The sequence below is a fragment of the Helicoverpa zea genome, chromosome 31, assembly GCF_022581195.2.
Source record: "Helicoverpa zea isolate HzStark_Cry1AcR chromosome 31, ilHelZeax1.1, whole genome shotgun sequence".
Taxonomy (NCBI): domain Eukaryota; kingdom Metazoa; phylum Arthropoda; class Insecta; order Lepidoptera; family Noctuidae; genus Helicoverpa; species Helicoverpa zea.
In genome coordinates this window covers 160,540-180,630 of record NC_061482.1, presented here as the reverse complement: position 1 = coordinate 180,630, position 20,091 = coordinate 160,540, and the positions used below count along the sequence as shown (strand labels likewise).

Here is a 20,091-nt window from a genome sequence, read left to right as displayed (position 1 = left end):
CCTGTACACTCGAATTACAACATTGACGGAGCAATATTGCAAGAAGTCAATGAAATTAGAGATCTGGGTGTTATTATAGACAGCAAATTATCCTTTTCCTCGCATATTAACGCGGCACCAAAAAAAGGAGCTCGGATGTTAGGATTCATAAAAAGAAATACCAAAGAGTTTCGCCTTATACGGACAAAAAAAATATTATTTTATAGGCTTGTACAAAGTCACCTGGAATTTGCTTCTGAAGTGTGGAGTCCCATATACGATGTGCAATCTCAGAGGATTGAGAGTGAGTGTCCAACGAGCGTTTACCAGACATCTAGCGTATATCTCGTCCGGAATTTCAAATAGGGTCCCATGCTACCAAAGACTAAATTTCTTTAAAATGAATACTCTCCATAATCGTCGCAAAATTTATGACATTCAATTCTTACACAAACCCTTAATGGAAAGACAGATTGTAGCAAATTAGTTCATCACATTAAACTTGCTGTTCCCACCAGAATACCGCGATACCCAATCACCAAACCATTCGACATTCCATTTTACAGAACCAATGTTGGTAAACGCTCACCTGTGGCACGAATTAGCAATGAATATAACTCTTTGTGCGGGAGCTCGGACAATTTTGACATTTTCCATGATCCTTATAATAAATTTAAGAGCAATGGCATCAATCAATCTTTAAATAGAATGTGGGCATTCGGTCCGAAAGATCTCTCTAGGCGGCTGGTTGACGCTTCTCGTGACCAGAAGGCTGGCTATTACCTCGGACAAAGAATCAGCATGGCGATCCAACGAGGTAGGTAATGCTGCCAGCCTCTTGGGCACGCTCCCAGTTGACAGCGATGGGGACGATTTTTTTTGACGCTTTTTAGTTGTTTGTTTTACTAGGATAGTTTTTGATTTTATTGTAAATATGTATTGTAAATATCTATGTAAATAAATAATACTACATTGTTGTCTATAGATCAATAAAAAAAAGCGCAATGTAAATGCCTCATGTAAATTAATTTTTGCACAAAATTGACCAATTTAGAATAGTACCTATTATGAAATATTACTTTCTTATCATTTGCCTGTATCGATTCTTCTTTTTTATTATTATTTTTGTTATGTATTTGTTGTTATGTATAGTTTGGTTTGGTTTAATTTAATTTGAGTTATTTTTAATTTGAGCGTTGTGCGCACCTTTAATTAACTTATTTACGCAGGACTAAACATAATTGTAAATTTATATATGCGAAAGTTATTGTAAATAAGTTGTTGGTGTGCCTTGTAAATAAATAAATGTATAATATCTATTTAATCACTATGGCTGTAACATATACAAACCCTAATCACATTAAACTTGGAAAACTTGATGACAAAATGATATACATACTTGTATGCACGTTACTGTTTCAAACTGTTTGACGGAGCTAAGCCCAGTAGGTAGTTACTTGATATTCTATTCTAACATTTCCTTGGAGTACGCATCGCGTCTCATACATCCGTATTGTTTTATTTACAGGAAAATCTTGGATAGTAATAATGAATAGCTGTATCTATGTTAGTAACCGTGTGGTCAGCGCGCGTGCTGACGTCCTCTTGCGCCCGCGCGCCTCTCCAGGCACCTCACTCGCAATCAATATCATCTTCACGAATTGTTGTACCACTCAGACAATCCCAAACTTGTTATAACCCAGTCGTAATAGTGCAAGCGCCACCGCTGCCCAGTGATTTATTGCCAGTGTACGCCTCGTGAACTATATAACAACGAATAGTAGTGGTAGGTACCTACTTCATCTATTTAATGGTTTTAATAACTACCTCTTAATTATCTAATCATTATCATGAACCTTTTGATTGTCCCACTAAAAAACACAGGCTTATTCTGATACAGAGAAAAGAATGAGCGTTAATCACCATGTGTGCTCTGGGCGTATTACGTAACCACGTAGTAACTATTATAGTAATGTGTGGTATTGGCGATTTCAGACTTTGAGTACAGGTCTTCGAACAATGTATTCCTTAACCGCCAATCCAGATTACTGCCTGTAATCGAATGCCCTCGTATTCGAGATGGACCTTACTCCCCTCGCTTTAACTACTTCAGCTATCTTAGATGAAATTTCAATTTATTGGAGTGGAGCTGAAAAATTATGTGACTATGTTAATGAATACATCAATTTATTAAATTTATAAAATACCATGAACGCCAAAACCGGGCCGGAACTGGGCCGCCAACAAATCGGCTGGTGGGATTAAAAGCTTAGGGATATAGCAGACGTTGTAGTAGCCCAACTAATGTTTAACTATTACATATTTGCAACCATACTAATTACGAATAAGTACTTGTTCGTAATCCTATAAACGTGACCGTGAAGATCGAGGCACCGCCGGTGCTCACGCCGCCGTTGCATAATGAAACAATTCTAGACCTTCGGAATTAAACTAACTTTTGATACGTGGTTCTTTTCACATAAAGTAGGTTCATTTTATGAGACATGAGCTAGTAGGCAGGCTGCAGCTCAGGAGCTTGGGATTTTCCTGCTATCTGAGATCGGTAAGGGGGAATTTTATGGAATTAAGAAATACATTATTTCCTGTAACTGTGATTAGGTTCTTAGTTGAGAGTTCAGTTACATCTGTGAAGCAGGCAGTCACGTACGCAACAGTTTAGAATTCGGGTTTATTGTTTTTATGCCCGCTGAGCGATTTTAAACTTGTGGACCAGTCGTACCGTCAGTGTCCACGTTTCGGGTCCGTAAGTCATGACAGGTAGGACGCACTGATTGAAGACTTTTGTCTTTAGGCACTGTGGGATTGCCGATGTTAGGACTCGACGTAGCTTCCCAAATGCAGCCCCAACCCATGTATCGCAATCGGTTTCGGCAGAACATGTTCATTGAACATGACCTTGGCTTTGTCCAAGTTCATCTGTAGGCCGATGCGTAGAGAAGATTCAGCCAGGTCGTTCAGCATCTGTTGTAGGTCCTGCAGCGTTTCCGCCATGATGACGATATCGTCAGCAAATTGCAAGTGAGAGATGTGTACGCCATTGATGTTGATGCCGCATCCTTTCCAGTTCAGCGTCTTGAACATATCCTCCATTGCATCAGTGAACAGTTTCGTGGAAATAACATCCCCGTCTCACTTCTCGATGCAACGGTATGGGCCTTGTTTGCCGATTCTGTACTTGGACGGACATTGTAGCGGCTTCGTAGAGACATCTCATCACTTGGATGTATCGCCAATCTACTTGAAAACGCTGCAGGGACTCCAGAAGAGATCAGATTTCAACCGAGTCAATGGCCTTCTCATAGTCCACAAATGCTAGACACAGGGGCTGATTATACTCTTCGGTCTTCTGTATAATCTGCCGCACTGTGTGGATGTGGTCTATGGTGCCGTATCCGCTCCGAAACCTAGCCTGCTCCGGTGGTTGGAATTCGTCGAGTCTTCGCGCAAGTCGGTTCGTGATCACTCTTGAGAACAGCTTATATACGTGGCTTAGGAGGGAAATGGGTCGATAGATCTTAAGCTGGGTTTTGTCTCCCTTTTTGAAGAACAGGACGACAACACTCCTACTCCACGCCTCCGGAGTTCTCCCTTCAAACAGGACGGCATTAAAAAGCTTCTGGAGCTCCCCCAGTACGGGCTTACCTCCTGCTTTTAATAGCTCTGTTGTAATGCCATCCTCGCCAGGGGCTTTTCCATTTTTGAGCTGTCTCAGAGCGATCTCGATTTCGCCACTGCTGACTTCTGGCAGGTCTTCGGTGAAATGGCGTGTTAATGTGGCTCTAGAATCCTCATTTCCGGGATCAGGTCGAGATGCACGTGATGCGTATAACCGGCCATAGAAATTTTCCACTTCCGAAAGGACTGCCGGCACCGAAGAAACGACTTCTCCACTTGTTGTGGTCAGCTTCGTCAAGTGGCTTCTTCCAAGAGATTGTACGAACACCTTTGAGCCCCGATTCAGCTCAATTGCTCTTTCAATGTCAAGAGTATTGGAGCACCGGAGGTCGCGTCGTACGTGCTTGTTGATCTCTTGGTTTAGAGCCCGCTTAGCTGACGAAGTGACAGGCGGGTTTTCACGTCGTTTCTTCAAAAGCCTTAATGTCTCTTCCGAAAGCTTTGATTTCTTGACCTTACGCTGCATGTTACAGAATCTCGAACCTTTCTCCCTGAGGATCCGAACCACATATTCTGGTTAACGTCTGTTGTGGTTTCCACGGCGGCAAATCGATTCTCCAAATTTGACTGGAACGTTTTAGATCCTGTCATGGTTTGGAGCAGTGTTGGTCGGAGCCTGGCCTTCATCAGACGGAAACGTTCGGCCTTGAAGTAGATATTCAGAGAGCCTCGGACAAGCCGGTGATCGCTATCGGTATTAAACCTATTGATTACGGCGACGTCTCTGACTATGTGCTTCTTGTTCGTCATGATGAAATAAATCTCATTTTTAGTCATAGTGTCGGGGCTTTGCCACGTCCACTTCCTTTGGGGCTGCTCTTGAAAATGGAGTTCATCAAAAAGTTGACGAGCATTTGCCTCCTATGATTCCTGCTTCCAAATCCATGGGATCCTACTGCCGATTCGCCGCAAATCTGTACTCCCACTTTAGCGTTAAAGTCCCCCATGACAACGGTGTAATGGGTCTTTGTAATGAAGTGGAGGACCCTTTTTTTTTAGCGACGTTAAAAATCATATCTCTTTCGAACAACCCGCAACCCTGGCAGGCCCTGGCCCTACTGGGCCCCGCTGGGGTTGCTGACATCTCTTTGAAGAGCACGTGGAACAACGCGCGCCATCGACACGGGTCTGTCGTCTAAGAAGACAGAGGGACGATGAGCCACCCGAACTCACCGCCCACGCCTACGGTAGCCGGGCGTCATCTCGCGACACCCGGCGCCCGTGGTGTCCTGGTCCAGCATGGCGGCCGGGATGAGAGGTGCGAACTCTCTGGCATTCCGCCTCCTCCTTCTCGAGTATGACTGCTTCGCAGAAGGAGGCGACGGCATCCCATTCCCTCTCGCCCCGGACCATGGCCTGGATCAGGGTGGACAGGAGAGGTCGCCGCCGCCTAAAGCCTCGACGAGGACCCGGTGGTGCCCTTCCCATGCGGGGCACACCTGGACTGTGTGGTCCACCGTGTCCTCGGGAAGTGGAGGGCCCTTGATATATCATCAAACATATCCTCCACTTCATCGTCTGAATGTGTCGAATTCGGTGCGTACACTTGCACTACCTTGAGGCTACACCTGTCAGTGAGCTTTATGATAAGGTACGCTACCCTGTTCGACACACTAGACACCTCCATAACGTTATCAGCTAGGGACTTATTCGACACATTCAGACGATGAAGTGGAGGATATGTTTGATGATATATCAATTGCCCTCCACTTCCCGAGGACACGGTGGACCACACAGTCCAGGTGTGCCCCGCATGGGAAGGGCACCGCCGGGTCCTCGTCGAGGCTTTAGGCGGCGGCGACCTCTCCCGTCCACCCTGATCCAGGCCATGGTCCGGGGCGAGAGGGAATGGGATGCCGTCATTATTATGCTTGTCATTACAGCGTAGTGGTCTGAGGCAGGTAGCTCACCCATTCGTCTTCTGCTTTCCATATGTACATGCATCAGGATCAATATGGTGCCTAAGTATATTGAGTAAGCGTTTAGAATGCGCCACGGGTTTCGTGGTTCGCAATAATGTAAGCAGGTACTGTCTAGGCCAGTGGTTCTTAACCGGTGGTCCGCGGACCACTGGTGGTCCCTGGAGACATTCCAAATGGTCCGCGAAGCTTAGCTTCGCGTCATTGCTATACGTTATCTAACTTTATTTTTACCGACTTCTCTATTTAAGCAGAGGTTTTGGACGCATGGACGTAAATAAGTTAAGTTTCGGGGTCCGGACCACCCCCCTTCCCATTCATATCATATTATATACTTGTCCAACTGTAAAAAATGTATGTTTGGGCTACATTTTACGTAATTTTAATTTTGATTCTTAAAAAAAAATCTACTTTCGCGCTCGCTTCGCTCGCGTATTCAGAAACTATATGCCCTTGTTCTTGCATTTGTCAACAAACAAAAAGTTAAGTACGTTTGGGCTACATTTTACGTAATGTTTGAGTCTGAAAAAAATTCGCGCTCGCTTCGCTCGCGCATTGGAAACTGCATAAGCATCTATATATCTTTCTTTACATTTGCTTACCTACAAAAGAATAGAGAACAGTTATGAAATTAGTAAAGAGAATGCAGACACAAAAATCTCATTAAATTAAAATCTGTAACTAATTTTTATCGACTTATCTATGTGAGCAGGGGTTTTCGCATGGACGTATATAAGTTAAGTTTCGGGGTCCGGACCATCCCCCCTTCCCATTCATATCCATCTTACTTGTCCAACAGAAAAAAATGTATGTTTAGGCTACATTCTACGTAATTTTAATTTTGAGTCTTTAAAAAAATTTCGCGCTTGCTTCGCTCGCGTATTCAGAAGCTGCATGCTATTTATATTCTGTATTTGTATTCTTGCATTTGTCAAGAAAGAAAAAGTTAAGTACGTTTGGGCTACATTTTACGTAATGATTATTTAAGTCAGAAAAAAATTCGCGCTCGCTTCGCTCGCGCATTTGAAAACTACATAACCATATGTTTGTCTTTCTTTACATTTGCTTACCTACAAAAGAATAGAGAAGAATTCTGAAGATAGTAAAGAGAATGCAGTCACAAAAATCTCATTAAATTAAAATCTGTAACTTTTAGTTTTTTTGCTAAATAACAAAGAAATGAGTGATAAAGTTAATGAGATAAAGTGTGCTTCTATACTTTATCAAAGAACCCTCAATTTAGGTAAATCAATGAGGTGGTCCGTGGCATGATAACTTTTGGTGAAGTGGTCCCTCATGACAAAAAGGTTAAGAACCACTGGTCTAGGCAATAAGGGTTGAAAGAAGCTGGTGTATTTGTTGCGTTGGCGGTCTTGTTTATTTATGAAGCATGTAGTGGGTTATTTTGCTAAATAAGGTCTACTAATTGCATAATAAATCAGATCGCCATAGTATTGTCTTTGCGTTGTAAAACTTATTATGTACGTATAGGCATAGCTATGCTATGAATCACTGTGATGCATAGCCATTCAATCTTCTCACTTCCCGCATTTTTTTGCAAGCTGGTTTTTTATTTATTTACTTTGAACTTAGACAAGAGGAATGTATTCTAATAACTGAGTTAAAAACCCAGTAAATCCGATATTTGTGTCACCCTCCCCCCTCTCCCTCCTTATTGAATGTGCAATGACATGAAGGCGCGGTAAAGCCCCCCTGCGTCGCGAGCGCTGCCTGCTCACTCGGCTGCGGAGCGGCGCGCTGAGCGGTGTCGCGCGTGCACTACGAGACAGCGACGTGTCGAGCATGTCCCGCGAGAGCCGCCGCCTGGGGGTGCTGGCGCCCGCCGCGCTGTCCGCCTGCATGGACGCCTCGGTGCTGGCGGTGCCCGCCGCCGGCGCCATCGTCTCCACCGTGCTCAACGAGCTCAGCAAGGCCTTCATGCTCAAAAAGTGAGTAGGTATTTGTGCATATTACTTCCTAGTTGCTGGTAAGCAGTAAGTCGTAGTATAAGGTATTCCTTATTGATTTTGGCAATTGTTTATTTCGCTTGCGTTTTTTTTGGCATTTATTTCGCATATGCGACGACTTTTCCCCATAGTTATATTTTTAGACTAATTTATATGTACCTATTTACTCTTATTTGTGAGCATTTGATTGTATAAATTAAGTTTACCTGCCTGTTTATTATGTTTATTTACATTCAGAATAATAAGTGAATTATTATATACCTATAACATTTATTTATACAAATTAGTCAATCCAAAAAGTCAAGTAGCTGGTGAACAGATACTTGTTTTGACAAAAGACAGGTCCGAAAAAGGTATAAGACAGTCATGACGACATCCTCTTAGTCAGCGAGTGGTCCAGCCAGCCGCACAAGCGTTGTATGCGCGGCGGGGCCGGTTGGACCCAGCGTCATCTACAACATAGATTGTTTTTTTTTTTTCAATTGAGAAATGCTTTTGGATCTGCTGCTTATTCTAACTAAAGTAAACCTAAAACTAAACTGACAAGCCTTAGAAGAAAATAATTATCATGTCTGTGCTGTTGTCATTCTAAGAGCAATTGAAGTTTTTGCATAGTTAGTGGTACGTATAACTATGGGGCTGGTTTACAGTCTAACCAGAGGCAACAATGATGATGATGATCATGACTCTGATGAGCAAGCCCTCCACGTACAACTACAAATATATATGTATAAACATACAAATATAATTAATTAAGAAAACTCAACCCATGATGCCCAGCAGACCGCCCCTCATTTTTTTTTATGTCGATTGCCATTGAATAGATATATTTATCCAGGTTAGCCAACAATTGTTTAGGTCCACCTTTACATAACAAAGTAACAAAACTAGAGTAGGTAATACAAGTGTAATAATTCCTTACAAGCTAACGTCAATAACAATAAAAAATAAAAAAGTACCTATGATTAGGTACACGCTAAATCATTAATTTAGAGCCAAGATGAGATGAAAATATCTAATATTTTTTAAATTACAGCCATTTCACACAAAGAACACTACTTACATGGAATGAATAAAATTCAATGAATTTCCTTACGTACGTACATACGTAGGTATAACGGAGTATGAGTGATGGTTTTAATGTGTTGATTCAATACACTTGCATCTCGTCAGGATATGCAATAGTACCGCAGTAGTTTTTTACATTCTGTAATCGTTTTAGTACTTCAATAATAACAATGTTTACAATGGATTAGGTGGAACAGACACATTTTACAAGATCACACCGCCCGAACTTGGTTTCTATTCAAGACTCCCCATACCTACTCTTTGAGTCTCTTTAGCTCCGTCGACGTTGTCAACAGACGTCACTATGATTGTGAACGACACATCTTGTATATTTACAGCTTTTTACTCCTCTTCTCTGGAGCAATGACTATATAATATTTTACGAAATATAAAAAAAACACATTTACATATATGTATCTTCTAAGTCGCTGCAATTTATTTATTTGAGGTTAACCAACAACTGTTTACACCTTAACATTAACAGCTTACAAGATTGCAATGCCTAAGTATAGGAGAATTAGCACTGAGGACCACTTCTCGACGGTGGGCACAGAGATGTTTTTATTATTTTTTTATTTATTTATTGCAAAATCTATACAGATGCATCTCATGCTGGGTATACATTACCCTGTTAGGGTTAGATGTTACGCGATGACGACGATAACGACCCTATCAATTCCTACGAAAGTAACATATTTATTTGGCGCTTAAAACTATAAGAGATACACTGATTAAAAAAAACAGCACTTTTGGCTATTCTCGGTTAAGAGAGATCATGCCTCCCTCTCGTTCGTGCCGCGCTCTCGCTTGCGGTAATGACGTCAACTTTTTCGTAATATCGAGTTTTTAGACTTTGTCACGTCAAAAAAAAAAAAAATACCACATATTTTTAGACTGTGCCACATACATAACTAATCTAGTAATAATCTTGATTTTACGCATTAGTAACCTAATTTCCCGAGAGATGTCACTGTTGTGCTGTTACAGTTTCTTCTGAGGTGATGGGATAGGTAGGTGTGGGCTATACTCAGGAACCTTAAGAACCCTACACTTAGCGTACTCCGTACATGCTCTTGGCCGGTTTTTATTCATTAGTTTAGAGGTATTATGCAATATTTGCAAAATATTACATTTAAGTTAATTAACTTTGAATCCGTAAACTGGCCCATATTTGGAGTGCAGCAAGGACTGAAGTAAATGTTTCGCGAGTCGGTACTGCACGGATTTCCATTGTTTACCTCCAAAAAAAGCAGTCACGGCTTTGTACCCGCAAAGCCCTGACTGCTTTTGTCAACAAACCATTCATAAACAGTATTTAGCTAGGTTATATTCAGTTTCGTTCCACGCACACGGTACCTACAGATCTATAGTTGATTGGTGATGTCCCACACGCCCTAGAGTTTAGTAGAGGATGTGAATTGTGTATTTGTGTAATCATATATTTGGGTTATCACTAGTCTGTTATTACTCGAGTCGAAAAACAATGGCTCTTTCAAAGCGAAAGGGTGAACACCTTTGATAGATACATAAGTTGTACTTCAGTAGGTATCGCCAAATAGCTCTCACAAAGTCTACGAGCCGCAAAATGTCCGCCGAGCTCCAACTTGCCATGGTAATCAGTTGTGATCAAAAAAAATATGAATAGCGCTGTAGTGTGTCCACAGGCACCTGCCAAGTCATAAAGTTCCATGTAACGCGTCGCTTGCTGCATTATGCCACTGAGCTTCTCCTGTTTATCACGCATTGTTCAAACCACTCTTTATTAGGTTTAAACTCATTAGTTTTCAAGGTGTCGGTCGACATCAGAGGCATTTAAATAATTTTCACATAAAAAATTACTTATAGGTGATCACTTACGTCAATGGGCCGGTAAATGATGTACTGCTATTACGTTTAATGATTGTTAGTGTAGGTTTGTATGCGAGCTCTGGCTTCACTGGAGTTCCGAGCTCGTGCCAAGCCGTGGCTGGAAGTGAGGGCTCAGGCATTCTATCGTGAAAGGGTATCAAACATCCAACCATACATCTGATGCATCTACTCATACAAACTTTTGCATTAGTTCTAAACAAGTCATTTGTGGTTGGCGCAGCAGGTCTCACATTTCTGTAACTCACTAAACAAGTATGCCCCCGTGGTTTCCTTGCTCTACACATAAAGTGCACAGTTCATTTGTGTGGCTTTGTAAACGAATTTATAATAGAATCCCAGTACATCTATTGGAAATAACGGCCAGTTCTTTTATTATCAAAACTAAGGACATTCTTTACACATTAACTGGTGGCCCGCCCTTGCTTCACTTCGGAAACCTCTAAAATTAAACATAAAGCTTCCTCTTGAAACAACTCAGATAGCTGATAAAAATGAAAAACCGCATGAAAATTGATTGCGTAGTTTTAAAGATTTAAGCATGTGTAGGGATATAGGGACAGAGAAAGCTAGTTTGTTTTATACTATGTCATCATCATTAATTTAAGAGCCCAGCTCTTGTCGGTGCAGCTCCTTCTACATATTTACGCCTATCTAGCGCCAACTCCCGAACTTCCTTATACGTCACAACGTTGACCTTTACCTTTAATTTGCTTCATGTAGCTGTACCTTGGACGACCGATTCCTCTCTTTCCTTCGACCTTCCTTTCCACGATGTTTTTGATAAAATCGTCGTGACGTAAGGTGTCCCATCATTTTTCCTCTCCTATTCTCTATATTTTGCAATAGTTGTCTCTTCGTTCCTATAACTATACTTTATACTACCTATGTAGTGATGATTATATTATTTTTTAGATAAACGCAGATGGCCGCTCGGAAGTGGATAAATAATATTTTGTGTTTTCAGTGTCTAATATTATAAATACGAAATTAAAAATCAATAATAGCTAATCGTGAAAGACGGCTGCGTTGCTGTTAAGTTTGTTCATCACCGCTTGTTTTTTGAAGCCCAGCTATAGCCATACCACTACACGCGTTATAAAAAGTGCTTATCAATTATTTATTTTTTTCAGGATAACTATTCATTACATTTTGCCTATAAAATAATACACTCCTAATAACAACATAAGATTACATTATTCATCAAAATGATGTAAGAATTAGCTTAGTTTCGATGAAATGATTTTAACTTTAGAATACTTTCCTCTTTCATACTTACTATAATTTTTTTCTTGATCCTTGCCAAACACAAACATAATAATTCTACTTAATATCATGAGGGAATTAGTATCTTATAAGCGTCACCTTGCGAGCGTCCAGTATAAAATACCCGCATGTGCATCAAGTACTTTTATGATAATTACAGTGAACGATGTCGGGACAGTGATTGTGCGCCGGCGCAGCGCCGTAACGTCGTAAGTACTGCAGCGGGTAATAAACGTTAGCACTCTGATACTCGATGAGGTTTTTTAATTGAATTGAACCGTGCTTTAATTCCAAGTTTTTATACCTACGTGTATGAAGAGTTAACTTCCGATTAGTTTCAGTTCATTGAAGGAAACCAGCAGATGTCATTTACGATTACGATTTACGCACGTTGGCTTTATGTTGTCTGATTGTTTAAATTCAATAATTAGTAACTCATGTAAAGTATGTACATAGTCGGTCGCACACTACGGTCTGAACCGTCGGCTGGCAGTTGGCCCGTTGGTTGTTTTTTTTTAAAGAAAATCGTAAATTCAATCAAAGTTTTCAGTCGGTCTGTACCGGCTAAATACCTGATCTTTGTAATATGCGTACTACCATTAATTTCCATACCGATTGATGAACCCGAGCAAACTGTCGTGGACTAGTGTTCAGTTTGCAGCGTACGGGACTCTCACACTTGGAGCTATCACGTCAAAGATGCCTCTTTTACTTCCGTTTCCTGGTTTTCTGTGGCAGTACAAGAACATCAGGCGATAGGCGCAGTATCGGAGTAGCAAGTCAGCATTATGCTATACTTTTATGCCAAATCGTGAAGAGTGTACGTACTTTGTTGTTCCCAAAATTTTACATCCCTCCACACTCCACGTATTCGCCTAACGGCCGGTGCTAACTTCGCGAAGCTACTTTACAAAATAATGACTAGCTAACTAGAAAGAGCTTATCTTTACAATATTCGTTGAGTGAGTAGTAAAGCGTCTTCAAGGCAATTATTATTCATAGCACGTAATCGATTTTGCGTGTCTTTGTTGTCGCTTTCGACTGACGAGTCCAGCTCGAGGGCCTGCCCACGTGAGCTTGACTGACGAGACCAGCTCGAGGGCCTGCCCACGTGAGCTTGACTGACGAGACCAGCTCGAGGGCCTGCCCACGTGAGCTTGACTAACGAGACCAGCTCGGGGGCCTGCCCACGTGAGCTTGACTGACGAGACCAGCTCGGGGGCCTGCCCACGTGAGCTTGACTGACGAGACCAGCTCGGGGGCCTGCCCACGTGAGCTTGACTGACGAGACCAGCTCGGGGGCCTGCCCACGTGAGCTTGACTGACGAGCTTGATCGACCATAAACTAATTGTCATTGTGATGTCTAGGTGACGCAGCTTCGCTTCCTTAACTATGTTTGGATATTTACTTAAAAACATTTATATTGAGATAGGTACGCATAAAATACTTATACATAATAGCCCGGTCAAAATAGACATAAAAGTAGTGGTCAAATAACAAAAAATCGGGGAAAGCTGAATTTTGGTGAAGAGCTTCATTCATCATCTATACATATAATAAATCTGTAAAAAAACTGTGTCTGTACATTGAATATATTAAAAAAATAATAATTGGGTGGAGTTTAGAAACAGTAATGGAGCACAAATCCAAAAAAAAAAATCTGTCTGTATGTCCGTATGTCTGTTTGTTTGTACACGCTAATCTTCGGAACTACTGAACGGATTTCAATGATTTTTTCTTTGTTGTATCAGTATTAAGCCTGGTCTACATATAGGCTATAATTTATCTTCGAAACTTGAAGACCTGATGCAGAACTCCAACAGACCAACAAAACTATAAGAGATACAAAAATGGTGCCATGGCAAAAATTGTTTCATGTGATGAGCATTTTCAGCTAAGATAATAAATTTGAAGATCTGGAACACCTGATGTGGAACCCCAAGAGCCCAGCTTCTCTGTACCATATACAGGTATGACGTTTTAACAAAAGTTGTTGAATTTGATAAACACTTTCTATTGACTTATACAAATTGAAGATCTAAAACACCTGATGTGGAACTCCAGGGGCCCAGCTAGACTATAGCATATAGAGGTATGACGTTTTAGCAAAAGTTGTCCAATCTGATAAGCTCTCTCTGTTGACTTATAAAAATTGAAGATGTAAAACACCTGATGTGGAACTCCAGGAGCCCAGCTAGACTATAGCATATGAAGATATGATGTTCTAGCAAAAGTGGTTCAATCTGATAAGCACTCTCTATTGACGTATAAACATCGAAGATCTGGAGCACCTGATGTGGAACTTCAAGAGCAATACTACACTTGAAATGTATAGAAATGAATGTTATGAAATAGGTATGGTGAATCAAAAAAAGTAATTAGTCCGTCTTTTAGATTACCCTAAAATAATGGACACGTATTTTTCTCTTCTCTCTCTCACAAACAAATAATAACGAAGATACAACACGCTTGAATTTATGTCTTAAGTCACTGCTTAGTACAAATTTTACATACCTAGATGTGGCGTCACGAGCCCCCACTCTCCGACTTTGTTACGTTATATCCCATTATTATTTTGTATGTCTCACCAGACATCGGGACTACAGAGTTCCGAATTTTTGGGAGGCAAACGTGGGGCCGAAGCCAACACGCTGAAGCCCTTTTGGGACAACTTTAATGAAATGGTGACACAAAACAGACGATTATCCCTTTATACACTATAGAAATGAACCCAAGGACAATTCCCTGTGGACGTCGTTAAAAAAAAGACAATCCCCGGTTCTGTGCTAAACTATTGCTAACTATGGCGGAAAACTACTTGGGCTTTTGTAATGGGATGTTAGTGGATGACAATTGACAATGTATAAGATACATGTAAAAATGGCAGGTGGAGACTCGCCACCTCACTCACTGGGCCCCCGGGAATCGGTCAGTGATTAGCAACAAGAGGGCAACAGGGACATGAGCGGCTGAAGGGCGAGGATACCTCGGCGGACTTTAAACGCAGATTACGCGCTCCCTGTGCTTACCATGAGGCACCTACCCTCCAAGCAGGGCTACTAACCCTGCTCTAGCGACTCCACTCTGGACGGCCAAGCCAAGCCTACTGCTACCTGCTCAATCCAACACCCCTTGGTAAAACTGGTCAAACTTACTGGCTTCTGACTACCCATAACGACTGCCGAGAATGTTCAATGTCAGCCGGAACCTACAGTTTAACTTCCCCTCCAAATAACGGTCTTTGGTATCCAAAATATACGTAAAGAAAGTACATACGAACTTAGAAATGTTGCATTGGCAGGTACTTGCCAGCCCTGGAATCAAAGACACACGCTCATACTTGAGAGATTGGTTCTCTACCCACTAAACCACCACGACTTCCACTAAGTCACGACGACTTTTTCATCTATTTAATGTTTTTTTACGTAATAATACGTGTAATATTTTTGCCACACACAACTTAAATTCGGACTAATTAGAATCACTACTTTTATCCCTATGGTCACGTCTATTGCGGTTCAGTTCTCAGCGTTTTGTTTAGTCTGCTGTGCTTTTGCCGTTAAACTACAAAAATTAAATATATGGAACGTTTCTAATGGTTATGCATATTCCGTTGTTTTCAAGTCAACGGGCCCTTAAAATTCAATATCAGACTATTCAGATCTTTGATTTTGCTGACCCCGTAGTCGCTGGCATAAGGTACAGGATCCGCGTACGAAGTCGCGGGCAGAAGCTAGTTATAAATAAAATATTAAAAGTCCCCATCGATCCCATGTGTGCGTCAAAAGTTATTCGAGGTTAAATGTTAAAGTCTAGGTTTTTTTGTTTTTTTTTTTTTGAAAACGGTAAGTTTTATCAAAAAAGAACATCAGACCAAAGTTGTAGATCTTAAAATTTTCTACAAAAATGGCATCAACAGTTTTCTCCTAAATGCTTCCATTCCTGAGATATCGCGATTCAAAGAGTCACACTACACTTGATATGCACATATAAGCAACGTATATACGAGGGCTTTGATTGTCAGACTCTTACTGACTAAAAACCGTCGTGTTTCGTCGAAAGCCTTTTATGTACCAGGGCCGCGGTAGCTGTTTCGAACAATCCCGCAGCCCCAGCAGGCCTTGGCCCTGCTGAGCCACCCTAACTCACCGCCCACAGAAACACGCCTACGGTGGCCGGGAGTCATCTCGCGACACCCGGCGCCCTTGGTGTCTACCTGGTTCAGCGCGGCGGCCGGGATGAGAGGTGCAAACTCTTTGTCGTTCCGCCTCCTCCTGCTCGAGCATGACTGGTTCGCAGAAGGAGGCGACGGCATCCCATTCCCTCTCGCCCCGGACCATGGCCTGAACCAGGGCCGGACGCGAGAGGTCGCCGCCGCCTAAAGCCTGGACGAAGACCCAAAGGTGCTCTTCCCACGCACACCTGGACTGTGTGGTCCACCGTGGGCCTGTCCGCACAGTGGTGACATCAGGGCGCGTGCTCACGAACGATTCGATACAGGTACCTCCCGAAACAAACGTATCAGGTGAGGACTGCGTCACGCGGTACGTGAGGGCGCCATGACTCCACCCGAGCCGCTCCTCAAAGAGGGGACTTACCGCCACTATGGTGGCGTGCCCTAGTTTACAACATCATGTGTAAAACAGAGATAAAGTTACTAGTTAGGAGTGTACAGTTTAACTTTCAGTTACATTGTGTAATTTTGTTAGCTTACTATTGTTATGTAATAGATTGTTTGTGAAAATATTACTTTTTAAAAGAGTGACTATGGAGTTTCTTGCCGGCTCTTCTCCATGAGACCAACTTTTTGAAACCGTGCAAATAGTGTGACGTTTCATAGGAGCTGCAAATAATATCGAGGCTATGCGGCAGTTAATTCTCGCAGACCAACATGTAACATAATGTGACATAGATCCGTGGGCTTAACGATTTTTTTACATTCCCCAAAATTGAGCAAAGTCTTCGTGGTCAACGATTCAGCACACCTGAAAAGGCTGTTGACTCATACAAATCCGCCATTTTGACTACCCCCACTTCAGAATGGAATAAATGTTTCAAGAACTGGTTTTAATGCATGAAAAAGTGCATTAAATATCGCGGAGAATTCTTTATTTATTTATTAAAGGGGTTAAACAGCTTCTGTGTAGATAAAGCTTAGAGTACAATTTTTGTTATTACTAGGACTTACACAGTCAATTCTAAGTTAACCAACATACGCTAAATAATGATAGAATTTAAACTAGAAAATTATACAAAAAAAACCGGCCAAGTGCGAGTCGGACTCGCGCACGTAGGGTTCCGTACCATCCAAACTAATATTCTATATATATTTATGGATATTGAGCAAAAATGAGCAAAAAATCACGTTTGTTTGGATGGGAGCTCCCCGAAATATGTATTATATGCTAGTTTTCAGTATTTGTTGTTAAAGCGGCAACAGAAATACATCACCTGTGAAAATTTCAACACTCTAACTATCACGGTTAATGAGATACAGCCTGGTGACAGACAGACGGACGGACGGACGGACAGAGGAGCGAAAACAATAGGGTCCCGTTTCACCCTTTGGGTACGGAACCCTAACAAAAACACTACTTATTAAAATTAAAGTAAAACTAAACTTGTTGCAATAAATAACTCTTAAACTTATGAGAACAATAACGACTGTCTTAGAAATAGGTACAACTTATAAACTATATTTTGTGAGAACATCATGAGATCAAAACTTAGGGTTCTTTGAAAAACGATACGAACGAAAAAAATCTTTGAAAAACAATAAATGGTATTAACCTATTAGATTGCCTTTACTTATTTCAAACGACACAATTTAAAAGGCAGCCCTCGTATATACAGGGCACGCCACCATAGTCACGGCACCCTCGCGTACCGCATGACGCAGGTCCTCACCGGACACGGTTGTTTCGGGAGGTACCTGCATCGAATCGGTCGTGAGGAGGCGCCCGGGTGTCGACACTGTGCGGACAGCCCCGAGAACACGGTAGACCACACAGTCCAGGAGTGCCCTGCGTGGGAAGGGCACCGCCGGGTACTCGTCGAGGCTTTAGGCGGCGGCGACCTCTCGCGTCCGGCCCTGGTTCAGGCCATGGTCCGGGGCGAGAGGGAATGGGATGCCGTCGCCTCCTTCGGCGAAGCAGTCATGCTCGAGAAGGAGGCGGCAGAACATCAGAGAGTTCGCACCTCTCATAACGGCCGCCGCACTGGACCAGGTAGACACCACGGGCGCCGGGTGTCGCGAGACGACTCCCGGCCACCCTAGGCGTGGGTCTGTGGGCGGTGAGTTCGGGTGGCTCATCGCTCATGTCTATTTTAGACAACAGACCGGTGTCGGTGGCGCGCGTTGTTCCACGCGCTCCTCAAAGAGATGTCAGCAAAACCAGCGGGGCCCAACAGGCCCAAGGCCTGCCGGGGCTGCGGGATTGTTCGAAAGAGCTACCGCGGCCCTGGTACATAAAAAACCTACGACGGAACACGACGGTTTTTAGTCAGAAAGAGTCTGACACTCCCTCACCGCTGCACATACGTAGATTTGACCAATTTAGGCGGCCAAAAATATTTTACAATGTATTTCGTTTTTTCTATCTTTATTTTATCATTATTTTATTATTTATTTTATTTAAGCATTGTATTTTGATAATAAGCATGTTTTATTGAAAAAAACCGTAAATATTTTTTTTTTTAATGTAGAGTATCATATATTTTCATTTTAAAAGTAGTTATGATATTTTTTATTATATCTATTTCAAAATAATATGTAATGTAGTAAAAAAAAAATTAATATTTTTTTATTCCTCACTTTCTGCCTCTGATATATCAGACTCTGTGTTTGATTCAGCTGGTAGTAGCATATTTTATTGTTTCAGGGCAAAATAATCTTGTTTTGATGTTTTTTTTTTTGTTGGTCACATTTCTTCAGTTTCGTATTTCTTTAGTTTTCCTTCGTTTAGTCCTCTCACTACAATCTTTAAGTGATTTAGATGGCCGCCCCGGTCGATTTCCAACACTTGTCGGGCGTTCAAATGTTCTGCTTAACCAATTCTCATTAGTTTTAAGGATTTTTTTTACAGTTTCAGTTTCTTACTTTCGTAGCTATTTTAAAATATGCAAATCTTTGTTTAAAACTGCTTATACAAGCTGTTGATTTGCATCCGTGCCATAGTCAAGGACGTAAATATGCTAATGATTCTCGACCCAAATCAACGAAAAAATGGGTAGGTAATTTTTTCATGTTTTTTTCTTATTTACGTATATCCGTCAGTGTAACCCAGCCGTACTTTAATTCGGCGCGTGTGTTACTAGCCTTACTACCGCGCTGCGCACTCACACAAACGCAAACGATACATGCACAAAGCATACGCAACGATCGTTCAATAAAAATCGTAGATCATCCAGCCTACCCAAATTCACCCAATCACAGTGCGAGTACTCCCACACACTCGCCTCGCCGCTCCCCGCGTGCCCTTGAAGCCGGAACAAACAAGCGCCGACGGCAAGCAGTGTGTTTGATGTCGCCGCCGCTGCTGCGTACGTGCGCTTTGAATTCCGCGACGTGTAGGTACAAAGTGCGAGATGACGGAAAACTACACGAACACGAGTTGGTGGCGATGGTCCGCCTGTATGCGATCAGTGACAACAGTGTACTAACAGCCATCCATCCTCCGAGCCTTTTCCCAATCATGTTGGGGTCGGCTTCCAGTCTAACCGGATTCAGCTGAGTACCAGTGCTTTACAAGAAGCGACTGCCTATCTGACCTCCTCAACCCAGTTACCCGGGCAACCCGATACCCCTTGGTTAGACTGGTGTCAGACTTACTGGCTTCTGACTACCCGTTACGACTGCCAAGGATGTGCAATGACAGCCGTACATACCTACCTATGTTCCGGGAAATGTTTACCGACCGGGAACCCTCATCACGGAGGGTCATGCTGGTCATGTGACAGACTTATGTGCTAGGACCGTTAACTTAGTGCTTTCGACACATTAAAAACGAATGTGATAGTGTTATGTTAGCTGAAGGACAACCAGCTACTTCGTCGTGCTCGATTGTGCCAAGAGTGTGAAGGTGACAGCTTTGAACAGTACCTCCGGGTAACTAAACTAGGTAATTTATTTATTTGTACATTTTGTAAATACGTAGTCAGCTTAATCAATTTTATTAGTGTAAATAAGTTGATTTCTTAACCACGCCAATAATACCTACGAGCCGAAAGAATCACCTCGTGCCTACACTTAACTAACACATCTTTCACCAATTTAATCGAAAAGTAAAAACAAAATTACTACGAAATCTTTACGCTGAATGTTAAAGCA

The 20,091-nt window shown here is 42.1% G+C and overlaps 1 protein-coding gene across 3 annotated transcripts in view; it reads left to right on the top strand.

Annotated features, from left to right (window-relative positions):
• The first annotated feature begins 1,562 nt into the window (after nucleotides 1–1,562).
• LOC124645143 (tyrosine-protein phosphatase corkscrew-like) overlaps nucleotides 1,563–20,091 on the top strand; it is a 44,668-nt gene continuing 26,139 nt past the window's right edge. The window contains exons 1-2 of one of the 3 annotated variants that reach the window (XM_047184895.1): nucleotides 1,563–1,765; nucleotides 7,292–7,543. In XM_047184895.1, the coding sequence (XP_047040851.1) occupies nucleotides 7,398–7,543 (146 nt within the window). In that variant the 5' untranslated portion in view covers nucleotides 1,563–1,765; nucleotides 7,292–7,397. The remainder of the gene's footprint in view (nucleotides 1,766–7,291; nucleotides 7,544–20,091) is intronic. The other 2 variants (XM_047184896.1, XM_047184894.1) reach the window with 2 other exon arrangements.